Source organism: Bufo gargarizans, chromosome 3 (assembly GCF_014858855.1).
Source record: "Bufo gargarizans isolate SCDJY-AF-19 chromosome 3, ASM1485885v1, whole genome shotgun sequence".
Classification (NCBI taxonomy): Eukaryota; Metazoa; Chordata; class Amphibia; order Anura; family Bufonidae; genus Bufo; species Bufo gargarizans.
This window is the reverse complement of record NC_058082.1, coordinates 479,420,183-479,434,252: the sequence shown is the minus strand read 5'-3', so window position 1 is coordinate 479,434,252 and position 14,070 is coordinate 479,420,183. Positions and strand designations below refer to the sequence as shown.

The 14,070-nt window shown below is 44.0% G+C and overlaps 1 protein-coding gene across 3 annotated transcripts in view; it reads left to right on the top strand.

Annotated features, from left to right (window-relative positions):
- The window catches only part of SSH2 (slingshot protein phosphatase 2), a 218,906-nt gene extending 205,643 nt beyond the window's left edge, over window positions 1-13,263 (top strand). For all 3 annotated transcript variants that reach the window (XM_044283786.1, XM_044283787.1, XM_044283788.1), the window contains 5 exons: window positions 808-854; window positions 2,700-2,846; window positions 4,291-4,491; window positions 6,330-7,143; window positions 7,869-13,263. In XM_044283786.1, coding sequence (XP_044139721.1) covers window positions 808-854; window positions 2,700-2,846; window positions 4,291-4,491; window positions 6,330-7,143; window positions 7,869-9,887 — 3,228 coding nt within the window. In that variant the 3' untranslated portion in view covers window positions 9,888-13,263. The remainder of the gene's footprint in view (window positions 1-807; window positions 855-2,699; window positions 2,847-4,290; window positions 4,492-6,329; window positions 7,144-7,868) is intronic.
- Window positions 13,264-14,070: the final 807 nt, after the last annotated feature.

Sequence of the window (14,070 nt, the reverse complement as noted above, 5' to 3'; positions counted from 1 at the left end):
TGTTTTGCAGATCTGCAATTTGCCACCGTGTGCATGTAGCCTAATGAACACCAGAACCACAGGGTGAAGAGCCCTCCATTCAACCTCTGCGGAGCAGGATGCTGGTGCAGATAAACGATACGAGCTAAATAAAGCTTATTATGACCAAGGATCCTGCCAGGAGACTGTCTGTGTGGACTGGCAGAATAAATGTTTTTTTCTTCTGGTCAGCTTTTCTACTCGGTGTCCCTTTAAGTCTTCAGGATTTAGCGGGTTTGGCACCAGGATGCAGCTGTGTTCTGCCTTTGTTGCTGCACACGCATCCTGGTGCTTTCTATGCAGTCCCCGGGGCAGGCTCCGAAAAGTTTCTTGTAACCCGTGCGAGATCAGTGAAAACGTGACCTTCGGTGGAGGATGTACCTGGTTTGACAGGTTGTTCCTCTCCCTGGGAAGGGCTTTTCACATGGGTCCAATTACCCGGACCCATTACATGCATAGTGAGGTCATCTGTTTGCCTTCATGGTAAGTTTCTGTGTGCTGTTCCTGCAGAGGTTTGTGGAACAGATGCGGGACTTTAAATGTTAACCCTTTCACCTGTCTTCTCTGTATCACCAGTGCCATCACGTCGTACATGGGGTAAGGGAACAGTGGGCACATTTGTTAACCCTCCCCACCCCCCTTTATTTTTTTTTACTAGGGGTTGGCAAAGAGTTTCCTTTTCTAGTTTGTCCATTTATTTTTTAGGAATTGAGGAGTTCTTGTTAAGTAACTAGAGTGAGATCATAGGGGGGCTTTGAGTCATTACTTAATTGCTGTTTATTTTCACAGGGCTCCGAATGGAACGCCTCCAACCTGGAAGATCTGCAGAACAGAGGGTAAGGAGATCATTGCATGTCACGACTACGTACATGTGCATGGATACCGATAAATATGTGCCTGGATACCAGCGAATTAAATCTAAGACTGCAGAATAAACATATATAAGACTGCTGCATACCAGATTCAGCAATAATATGCCCTTAAAGGGGTTGTCCAGGATCAGAAAAACATGGCTGCCTTCTTCCAAAAACAGCACTACCCCTCTACACAGGCTGTCTGTGGTATTACAGCTCATCCGCATTCACTTCAGTGAAGCTGAGCTGCAATACCAGACACAGCTCGTGGACAGATGTAGCACTGTTTCTGATCCTGTACATCCCCTTTAAGGGGCAGCTTTTTTTTTTTATTTTTTTTTTATTCAAACTCTTGACAAGTCCTGGTTAAGGGCTCCATACCATACACGCCAATGTATTGTCAGCCGAACCTGCCAAGAAGGATGGGTTTGGCTGGCGGTGTGATGTGTGCTCATCTGTCGGGGGAGAGGAGGATCAGGCAAAGTGAATAATATCGCCCGATCCTTTCGATCTCCTAGAACAGGCATGCTCAACCTGCGGCCCTCCATCAGCTGTAAAACTACAACTCCCACAATGCCCTGCTGTAGGCTATTCGGGCATGCTGGGAGTTGTAGTTTGGCAACAGCTGGAGGGCCGCAGGTTGAGCATGCCTTTCCTAGGAGATAAGCCACCAGTAGTGTCTGGCAGCAGCTTTCTCCCCTTTGAATACACATACACGTTTGGCCAAACATGGATTTGTTAGGAGGAGTCGGGAGAAAGCATGGCAGCCTTTAGGGGTCATCTGCCGTGTACAGACTCAAAAACGCTGCATGCCCAGATCTCCAAGGTGAGCCAAGCAAAGTCTAAGGGGAACAGCAACAGCACCCAGATTAGTCCTTTTTGCCCCTTCTTTTAAGCAATCAGTAGGGGGTCCCAGCATCCTGATCAAACCTGCTGACTGTCATGTCACCTCTACATGTCAAAAGTCACACTTCTTAGACCTGCATGAGATTAGTAGAAACATGTCTGCTTTCTTCCAGAATCGGTGCCATTCTTGCCCGTAGGCTTTGTCCGGTATTGCAGCTTAGTCCTATTGACTTCAAAGTTGGCTGAACTACAATACCAGGTACGGCCCCTAGATTGGAGTGGCACTGTTTCGGTAAGAAAGGAACGTTTCACCTTGGCACACCATCCAGTCATGGTCATTGTGCAACAATACAGTGCACACCTAACCAACGCAGCAAGAGTCAGCATTGAGTACTTGCCACATCATCGTGAACATTCCTGGGGACACTGCAGACAAAGACCAGAGACGTGCCCACGTACCAAGAGTAACCTTCTCATAGGGCAGGGATCAGCAACCTTCAGCGCTCCAGCTGCTGTGAAACTACAACTCCCAGCATGCACACTTGGCTTTTCTTGTAACTCCCAGAGAAATTAAATGTGGATTCTGGGAGTTGTAGTTTCAGAACAGCTGGAGTGCCGCAGGTGTCTGATCCCCGTCATAGGGTATTCCCATCTTGTAAATTGATGGCATTTTGTACCCTTTTGATCGGTATTAGTCCGACCTCTGGGACCTGCACCAATCCGAAGAACGCAGAAGGTTTTCTGAACCATTTGCTCACAGATAACTTTCATGCAGTTCCAATTTTTTTTTTAAACCCTTATGGGAAAGGTAGGTGGTGTGTTAAACACATGTCTAATGAGGGGTGCACCATTAACCTGTAACCTTTTACTGTCATGGCATGGTCTGCAGTAGGTCTGTGCAAGCTTCTGATATCTACACCGTGTGTTTTTGATTTTGGAAGGTCCACACATTAATCACTTTTCCCCCATCTCTTAATACAGGGTCAGATACATTTTGAACGTCACAAGGGAGATTGATAACTTTTTTCCTGGTGTCTTTGAGTATCACAATATCAGAGTATACGATGAGGAGGACACGGACCTGCTGGCGTATTGGAACGATACGTACAAATTCATCTCGAAAGCAAAGTGAGTACCTTGTCAAGTTAGTCGTTTGATTTATTGACATCGCATCCAAAAACTGCACGCTGCACCTGGTAACAAAGGAGAGGGGCACGACGCTCCTCTCGGCTCCTGCAGAGGAGACTTGTTTAAGGCTCTGTTTACACTAGCATCATTGGTTCTGCTGATAGTGGCAGCCATGACGCTACGACAGATGATTGACTGACCGCATTATAACCGTCTAATAAATTCTGCCACTTTTAACATGGCTACTCTTCCATCAAAACCGACGATGCAGATGCTTACATGGTCATACACCTTAAACGCTTATTCAGCTGACAGCCATTCCTTCCAGCCCCTCGCCCACATGCATGCTCGGCCAGTTGTGTATGTTTTTTCAGTACAGAGAACACAAACTGATGCTGACCCTTCTTTGCACCAACATTTGTTTTGAGGGAGAGCTGGAAAACTCCCATGTATATTAGCTGGTTGGCCTGTCCTGCCAAAATCAGCAGGTACATCTAATATTTGCCTAATGTGTATGGCTACCGTAAAGGGGTCCAAATACTAAAATAAAGACTCAAAATGCCTTAAACGGGTTGTATAAGAATTGGGGGGGATTTGGCCGGACTTTTAAAGGGAAGATGACTTGGCTGCTTCCCGACGCAGGCTCCCCACTGCTTCTCCTCTTGGCCTGCGATGCTCCGCAGGGCTCCCGCGATATCACCACAGCCAACCACTGACTGTGGAGGAGAATGGATCCCCTTGCGTCATGTGACAATTTGTCATTACATAAGGGTAGCCGGTGCCAGTGATTGACTGTGGCAATGTCAAACCTGATGTTGACATCGCAGGAGCCCAGCAGAGCATCACAGGCCTGGAGGAGGAGCAGCAGGGAGCCGGCAAGTCCTCTTCTCTTTACAAGTCCGGCCAAGTGGGGGGTTTGCTAAACCCTTCCTCCACCACCCCTTTAAAAAAAAATAAAAAATACTCATCCCAATATACTCATTCCAACACTTCCCAGGTCCCTCGATCAGTCATTTATAAAAAAATAAAAAAAAATACTGGTCGGGTAACCCCTTCACATCTCAGCTTTTTTGCAACTTTCCATATGAGAGTAGACTAGGAAGTAATTCTTTTTTTTCCTAAGAGCTCTGTGTTTAGAGTGATACCGTTTTTCTGGAGCCTGGTCGTCCTGCGCTGTATTGCTATATTTGTTATTATTTTGAATAGGATGTTTTTGCAGGAAGTGCTTCTATGTCACGTTGTGCCGAAACAGGAGGCACAGGTCCCGTGTTAATGTTGACTAAACACCGGCAGACGTACCATCACTGATTTCTAAACACCCAACACGTGTCCAAGTGTTGCGTTACCGAGAAGCCGCCACCTTCCTTCCCTGAGTTATGACATTCATGCCCTCTAGTGGCGGAAGCTGTGTAATAATCGCTTTATTGTGTCTGTTTTCCTGCAGAAAACATGGCGCTAAATGTCTTGTGCACTGTAAAATGGGCGTCAGCCGCTCCGCTTCCACTGTGATTGCTTACGCTATGAAGGAGTACGGCTGGAACCTGGATCGAGCTTTCGACTACGTGAAGGAGAGGCGAACCGTTACCAAACCTAACCCTAGTTTTATGAAGCAGCTTGAGGAATATCAGGGCATTCTACTAGCCAGGTGAGCTTCTATATTATGTCCTGGTCTAATAATTACATTGTGGATGAATAAAAGGCGAAGGCAACATAATCAACTGTGGAGGAACTAGAGACATCGCAAGGTGCCTGCCTGCATTTCCCAATATTGGTCTATAGCCGAGTGATACCACGGAGGTAGAAGATACTTTGCAAAGTTCATTATGGCAATGTGTACATATACAAGGTAATTCTGCATGCTGAGAATGAAATACAAGCGTGTCAGTCAGGCAGAACCGTGTGGTCAATCCAGCATTATAGCATATTTAACTATGGAGTAAGCTTTCAGGGTGGCAGCCCTCCTTAGTCCCATGCATTGCCATGTGAAGTTCACCGTGTACTTATCTTCCTGGAAGAGTGATGGACACAACAGATGTTCAGGGTATTACTCTTTGCAGATGGTTGTGACATGTGCTTGATATGTACACCATCTCCTGCCAGGATCTACTTTTCGGACACATTTATAACTTTCATTAGAAAGTCAGCTGATGTCCTAACAAAAGCAAGATTTATAACCCGGCCAACTCTGCAATAGTGTGCCAGCTGCAGAACCTGGCCATTAATATTGAGAAGTGCAGTCACCGCTGCCTCTGAAAACTTTCTTTCCAGCGCTTTCCTTTTTTTTTTTTTTTTTTTTTTTTTGGTAATTTTTCCATTCACCTTGTATGAGGGCTTGTTTAATTGCAGGACAAGTTGTACTTTCCAGTGGCACCATTTAATGTTTCATGCTATGTAGTGGGAAGCTGGCAAAAAAATCTAAACAGGGTGGCATTGGGGGAAAAAAAAACACTGTTCCGCCACAGTTTTATAGGTTTTGTTTTAAGCGCTTCCCCATGCGGTAAAAGTGACTTGTTCCCTTCGTTCTCTGGGTCTGTGAAATTACAGCAATACCACATTTATTTAGTTTTTCTCCTGTTTTAATACTGGGGGATTCTGGAAAAAAAAACATTTCTCTGCATTGACATATTCTGACCCCCATAACTTTTTTAATTATTTCTACAGAGCTTTGTGGGGCCTAATTTTTTGCAGGGCAATCTGTAGATTTTATTGATGCGATATTAGAGTGTGTAATACTTTAAGATCACTTTTTTTTTCTAAAATTTTTTGGGAGGTGAAGCAACGAAAAAAATGGCAGATCGGCCATTTTTTTTTTTTTTTCCCGTTACAGCATATGGCATGCATTTAAATTATATTTTTGGGATGTTTACGGACCTGGTGATTCCTGTGGTTTTATTTTTTATCATGAAGAAAGAGGGTGTTTTTTAAATAGATACGGTAGATACATTATTATTATTTTTTTTTAGTTGAAAGTGCGGTCCTCAGAATTATCAGAGTTATCTGATGTTATGTTATAAAATGAATTATCATTGCAGTCTACGGGAGTTTCAATACATTCCTATGGAGCCCTGTCACAGGCAAGGCTCCATAGGAATGTATTGCTGTGGTAGCCTCAAGTCTTTCTTAACCTAGAGGCTACAACAGAGAATGAACGGCATCCCCGATCTCTGGTCACAGTTCACCACGGCATCTGGGGGCTTAAATGTCTGTGATGGGTTTTATCGCCAGTCGCAGATCTTGCCTCCAGGCGTGTTCTGTTTAAAACAGAGACCAGGGAGCAATGGCACCCACTGTGCCTGTGAGCGGGCACCATATTTAAACACCCGTCTTTTGCTGTACATGTACATTATTATTTTTTTGCCTTGGACACTAACCATTACTCATTTTTGTAAAATATGTACACACATGTAATGTATCACACGCCTTATCTCTGTGTCTATCAGTGCTGTTGTGCGTGAAGTAACTGTTGTCTTTTTCACTTTGCAGCAAGCAGAGGCACAACAAGCTGTGGCGTTCTCACTCGGAGAGCGACCTATCCGATCATCATGAACCTATTGGGAAAACCGGAATGGACATGAGCAAAAAGGACATTACATCCTCGGCAGAGCAGCTCTCGGACATGCATCATTCCTTTACACTGGGACCTCCAACAGATAACTGTAACCTGACTTGCCCCATCAGCATCTCTCTGTGCAACACGACACAAGCGCACTATGAGTTTACATCTTGTGATTATCACACTGGACAAATAGAGGATATTCTAAATCTCAATACCGTGAATGGATGCTCAACACGATGCTGCTCTGATGAGTCTTCTGTCTTCCTGGACAATTGTAGAACTGACAGGCTCACAGAAGACATGTCTCCAATCTCTGAAAGCTTAACTGGTCAGTCTGAGCTTCCTGACCTGACGCTGGAAGCCATGGTGAAGGATGCACTGAAGAATGAGGATAACTGCCATCTCCTGCCACTAAGGGATCTGGAATCTCACACAGGTGATCTCCCAGAATCTCCTGATCAATCCTCTTTTACCTCTCAATCCGAGGACATGAGTGGGGACAGAATTGATTTCCTAAGTGCACTGGAAAAGTTTGTAGAACTATCTCAGGAGAATCGGCCACGGACGTGCTCCGCCACCCGAGCAGATGAGCAAATCAGCAATGTTAGGAATGGTATCCTGAAAGGTTCTTGGCAAGAGGCGTCCTTATATGAGAGCCTTGCAGATAAGCAGAGAGCAAGTGCAGATGTTAGCACCCCACAGGCCTCTGAAGACTCCTCTACAGATGAGGAGCAGCCAAAGGTAATTGCACCCTACAAACTGCATTCATTCATTCTCAAGGCACACTTAGAGGAGGAGCTGATTTTTGGGAAGGAAGCGTTTCTTCCTGACAATTGGCTGCTCGTTAAGTAGAGGTGACCACTGCATTTACACTCTGTGATCACCTCCACGGTATGACGAGCGATGGCTGCTATCACTTATCCCAATACAAAAATCATAGTTCCTGGGCAGCAGATCGCTGTTTAGACAGCACAATCTGCTGCCCAGGAACGATGATTGAGGTGTCCGCATCTCAGATCGCTTCACCTGATGAACGAGTGTTTCAATCGTTCATCCAGTGATATGAGGCACCTTTTACACAGTCATATTTTCGAGCATGAGCAATTGTAGGAATGTTCATTCCTGATAATCAGCCTGAACATCAGGCCATGTAAGTCCAGCTTAAGGCTAAATTGTCTTGGTTGGAACACTTAGCTTGATACAGTTAATATGCTTCATAGAATTGGCCACCTTTTATAATTTTGAGACTTTTTTTACGCTTATTACATCATGCTTTGTTATATAGGTGGAATTTTGTTTATTCCAAGGGTTCTCCAGAACTTTGGGACAGGCTGTCAATATTTAACCAGTGGACTGTGACCTCACGGTACCCAGCAATGAAAGTCCTGGAGAATCACATTGACATTTGTCTTCCCATGTGATTTTGTTTTTGGTTTATAGTTGATTTCTTTTCTTTTTTGTCTTAGGAGGTCTCTGAACCAGTTGTTCAAGATCATCTCCCCAAATCACACTCTGAAAATGCAATATCTGTGAAGGAGATAATCACAGAAATTGAATCCTTCAACCAGGGAGTAGGCCAGTGCCAACAGAAACCAGACAATCTGTCTAGCCAAGTGCAAGCACCAAAGAGAAATACAATCCATGATGTATCACTTGAACCTGTTTGGGAGCCAGAAAGCAACTGCAAGGAGGAAAGTGAGGCTTGCACCGCACTGCCGCATGACAATTCTAAAGACCAGAAGTGCAAACAAACTTCTCAGGAGGATTCTGAAAACTCAAGTGAAACAAATGACCATCAGGAAGTTGCAGGCCAGGCTCCCAAGTGGTCTGCTGGCTCCGTCAGAAGGGCTACAATGGAGTTTGAGGAACGCTTAAGACAAGAGCAGGAGCAGCAGCAACACACAGCCGTTGTGCCAACAAGGAAGAATTCGAAGAATGACTCTGCCGTCTGTGATTCTACTCCAAAATTTAAACTTGAAGACTCTTTGCTTGATGCTTCAGATAATGAAAAGGATAAAAAGGTGAAAATAAAATTTACAGGGTTAGAACCTTTAGAACTTCTCAAATCTGAGCCATCCACAGAGTCACAGTCATCTCTGTTGTCGGAGCATCATTATGCGCAAGTGAAGCAAGATGCAAATCACTCAGAACTAGCGGCTAATCCTAAAGGACAAGGAAAAGAGAATCAGTTGCTTATTACCGAACCTTTTGAGATGAAGAATTGTTCAGAGCAGTTTCCAAAGAAAGTAGAAGTGGTAGATCATAACCTTGGACTACCATGTTATGACAGCAATGACAATGACCTCTCAAATCATGAGTTCAGTGTTTATAGTGGAGAGGTGGTTCTAGAGTCAAAGGCTTTACCTTCAGAAGCACCTTTAAATATGGTCTGTGCAAGTGCATCGGGCAGGTCCTCTGTACAATTAGAAAGCCTACCTTTGAAATTGGGTCCATTGGATGCAACTTTTACATCTGACAGTGCTCAGGAAAGACATAGTCTTGTAACAGATTTGAAGGATACCAATGTAGTCAGTCCTAGTACAACTCTAGATTTCCCTAGTCCTAATTACCAGTGTCACCCGTGCACCATTGTTATAGAAGGTGTCACAGAAGATTGCACCAGTACTGATGAGAGTCTAGGCAACATGTCAAACTGTACAGACAGGTCCCAAGGTGACACTTGCATGGGCCTTGGAGAGTCAATTCAAAGGGAAGCAGACAGTGCCTTGTCCCAGCTGAGCCATGAGGATCTTAATTTAATCAACAAGCTAACTGAGAATATACGTGAACTGCGTGAAGTGTTGGACATTTCGTCTTTGTCTTTTGGCTTTCCTCATAGTTCCAGTACTGACAGCATCAAAGAATTTAGTAGCAACCCCGGTGTTGTCAAACAAAGAGCTAAGGAAATAGAGGCACGGATTCGGCAAGCTGGTCTCACCACTCCGTCCCAGATGAAACGTTCTGCCTCTCTGGCCAAACTGGGCTGTCTAGAACTTTCTAAAGATGACTTGTCAGAGAGGGACTCTGTCTCATCGGAAAATAATCAGACTTACCATGACATGTTTAAGAATTCACTCCGGATCGTGCCAGGAAATTATGAATCTGATTTAGGTCTAAAATCCGAAGATCCGCCTGAAAAGCTTTGTATCCTTTCTGTACAGGCCTCCTCGGGACTGGAACCCACAAAACATTTTGTAGAACAGATCAAAACTGCAGAATGCGTTGTAAAGAGCAAGCCAGTGGAAAAGCCTCTTGTGCAGTATGCCAAAGAGTTTGGTTCAACTCAACAGGGTATAGCAAGTCCTGAGTCTGAATTGACGGTTTCCCAGGGGCACCTTCACCCACCAGTGGTACTAGACCCCTCAGTCCCGGTAATAATAAATGTTACCCCCAAGCACGAACATGGTAGAATGCATCCTTTGAGAAGACTTAAAAAGACCAATGAGAAGAAGAGAACAACCAATCCGATATACAATACCATGTGACCCTGGAACTTTTTAGCGTTTTTTTTTTCATTCTTATAAAAGGGGCAGGTGTAATATGTGAGGAACGTGCACTTTATTGGTTAATTTTATATATTTTGACATATTGTTTTATTGTTCCTGATGCATGTAAGGTATGGGCTTCCCTTACCCCTCCTTCCCTTTGTAAGTAGATCCTGACTGCACACTCGTAAGTCATTGTACATATATAAATATGATTTGTGTTTTATTATAGTTTTTTATTTTATTTTATTTTATTTTTTACTCTGAAACCTCAAATGTTTCTTTTAAGAGATCCTTAGTTAAAAAAAAAAAAAAAAAAAGCAAGTTACTGTTCCTGTATGGTCATCGGGCCCTGTTGTCCGACCGGCGTGTCGTCACTGTTGTAGGAAGCAGGCGCACTTTAAGTTGCTTTCTGAACACTTCAGATGCTTGGTCTGAGGGTAGAGGACTTCTTTTTTTTTTTTTTATCTTTTAAGAACTGTGAAAGTTTTAGGATAGTCCGAAGTTTATAACCAGATTACTTGGGATTTCTACATCCTGATGTTTCCACCTCCGCGGGCTGCATGTAAAGCTTACATAAAATTGTAATTTCTGTATTTTTTTTTAAAGTAAAGAAAAATCCCTATCAATCCCTTCATTCTGTATCTAATGCCTTTTGAGGTCAACGATGCTGCCCTGCATTTAAAGATGCTGTCGGCACGTAGGAATCCAGAGTGCCATGTGGCTGTTGACTTTGACATATCACGATAAACCTTACTTTTGAAGCAAGACGATGCCAGTTTTTGTGGCTTGCCGGGACAGTGACCTGTTAGGGGCTGACATTTTGGGAAGAACTGTGGTGTTCCTGTGTCCTCCGTTCCTTGCAGTATGGGGGTGCAGCCTCGTACTTGTGAGGCAGGGGACCGCCGCAGCCCTGTCTTGCCAAACGTAGCCACTTATCCCATTACAAGAAGGTCTTAATGACGTTGGAACCGTTACATCTTCAGCCCCAGTACCACCAAGGCTTTATCTTGTGACCTGAGGAATATCATGATCTACGTTGGAATGTGCTCTTATTAGTTGGTCCACTCTACGGGGATTGACCCTCCATTACTTGAATATGCTGTGAACCGTCAGCGTTTTTGGCCATGTTATTCTTTTGCCTTTTACCTCTTTCTACTGATCCACTTGTCCCTGCTGTACTTCACTCGTCATCGTTCTAGTGACTCCCAGTGCTACCTACCTGTCTGTACGGAAACAACCTGTATATGTTACATAGTGCGTGTGTGTGTTTGATAGTGGAAGCTACACAGTGTTTGGCCTTCCTGGAATCTGTGTTCAGTCTATTAAAAAGTTTGCGTGTGAAGAAAATATATTATATAGGTGTATTTCTGGGGGTGCATGTATAGTGTATGTGCACGCCCTCAACATCCATGCAAATACATACATATAATATATGTGTTCCGTATTACACTTTTACTGACGTTTGGGGTTTTTAATAGCAAGATTTGCTTGCAAACTGGAATACTCCAATGTAGTGACGTTTTACCGTTCATCATTTCCCGTTTTTTAGCAGTTGTTTTAATTTGCTGCTATGGTCATATTGCAGAGGCAGTTCAATGAACCGCTACACTCGAAACGCTTCTAGATGTCCCGAGTCAACTATGGGTTCTTATATCTATGGGGAATAGTCTTTGACTCATTGTAAAAACTGTTCTGTACATACTTAAGGATCTCTGACGCTGGAATTTTGCTCTGTTAAAACCCCTTTTCAGTATAGGAGGGGCATTTAAAAGGATTTTGACAATTTTTTTAAGTTATCCCAACTAACTGATCGGTGGGGGTCCTACTGCTGGGAGCCCCACTGATCCCGAGAACAGGGGTCCCCACTAATCTCGAGAACAGGGGTCCCGTTCACCCATCCTGATGGAGCTGCAGCCCGCACATGTTCCCTGCTACTCCGCTCATTCTGTATGGGACTTCCAGAGATAGCAGAGTAGAACACTCGACTATTTCCAATGACCTGATAGACAATGAATGGAGCGACAGGGCGCACATGCAGGATGGGTGAACGAGGACCCCAGTTCTCTGGATCGGTCGGAGTCCCATTGGTTTGGACCTCTGTCAATCAGTTAGTTAATTTAAAAACTTGCCACAATCCCTTTTAAAGAGGACCCGTCACATGCCATGAGATGCCTGCTTTAGTAAGTACTTGCATTCCCCATAATATATTTTCTGGAGTGTCTTTTCTTAGATCTGTGCATTGCCTCTTTCCTCCATTTATTCCTCCTGGAACTGTTTGAATGAATTGACTACTTAGTGTTAACATTTCCTTTGTTAGTGGAGTATGTTCCTGCATGGTCTGTCAATGTTCAATCAGTGCTGACAAGACAGTGTATATATCATATATATTATATCATGTATATATCACAGCCTATTGATGGAATGCTATGTTATCAATGCATTCATACATTTCCAGGAGGAATAACCGATGGATGGCTCAACACAATGTTGTAAGACTGCTCCCAAATGGTTCTTTTTGGGGGATAGACGAACACCGACATGTCAGGAGAGGCGGATTCTCTTTAAACTGCAGGGCTTAGACCCACCCATGAGTAAAAGCTTAGAAGAAGACAATTGCTTAATAGAAGTCCCGGTTGTAAAACTTGGCTGAATTGGCACTTTAGGTCTAGTTGCCCTTTTAAATGCCTTCTGGAACCCGCCAACCAGTCTCTGAAAACAGATGCCTGTTCCGTCCCGGCTCCTCATGCCACACTGAGTTTTTGCCTGCTGAGACGATGTTCCTCCCAAGTAGGATCAACCATGTATGGGCTAAGAGAAGCTCCAGTTATTCTCGAACTATGGCTCCCAGTACCCGGCTTAGAGTTAGTTTTCCTATAGGTGCGGAGTCCGTATACCCTGCTGCATACGTAATGTGCCTGCCAAGTTGTTTGGAAATGACCGAATTCTACTAGGACTATTACAGATCCATGTTTCTCCGTTGCTTCTATTTTGACAATGCGTTACCATTTCCAATTTGGTAGTGAGAGCGTCCGATGCAGGAAAACTGGAAGGGAAAGGTGGCGTTGAGAGGAGGTTTGTGTTTGTAGGATGAGTAAAGGGTTTGTGATCTCGTTGGATGTCTTGTCTGCGTCAGTGTAACCCAGTCTGGCCTCTGCTGAGAGAGGATCGTCCGCACACCCAGACTCTCGATAGCAGCTCACTCTTTGGGAAGTTTTTATTTTGTAAGATGTAAACACGATAATTTTTTTTTTTTTTTAAAGGGCATTTTTGTACAAACGCTGTTATTTTGTCTTTTACAGAAAATACCGTGGTTGAGGAAATTTATTGTTTACATTGTGAATATTAAACCTGAAATAAACATAAAAATACCTAACACCTGTGTGTGTCCTGCTTTGTTTACCCTCCGAATACCATGTGTGCGCCAGTCATGAGGTGGCATAAGGGAGAACTGTATCCAACATACCTAGCCTGTTGTGCCAGATTATTATGCAGCTTGGGCTACTTTCACATCTGCATTTTCCTTTCCGGTTTTGAGATCCGTCAGAAGATCTCAAAACTGTAGGAAAACGCATCAGTTTGGTCCCTGTTCATTGTCAATGGGGACAAAACGGAACAAACCAGAACGGAGTGCACCAGAATGCATTCCGTTCTGTTTTGTTGCATTCCCATGCCAGAGACAAAACCGCTGCGAGCAGCGTTTTTGTGTGCGTCATGGGATATTGATCAAAACGGATCCGGCATAAAACTTGATGTAAGTCAAAGGTGCCGGATCCTTTCTTTTGGACACGGGAAGGGGGGAAACCCTGATCTGGCACCCATTGATTTACAATGGTTTTACTGCTGGATCAGTCTTGGTCATTTTGGAGACAGTACAACCGAATCCGTTCTGAACTGATGCAGACGGTTGTATTATTGAACGGATTTGTATTTGCTGATCCCCTGACGGATCGAGCAAAAACGCAGATGTAAAAGTAACCTTAGAGGGGTCATGTATGACCATCTCTGCACGCGTGACTTGGATGTGACTGGAGGGGGTTACTTGGCTTCCCACACTCGCTGTACACAAACTCTTTGTACAAGGCTTCAGGTGAGTTAGGGGTTATCCCATAACTAATGTAAAAAAAATGAAAATCCGAGATCATGACAGTCTATTTCTAACAAACTTTGAACCAGCCCTGTA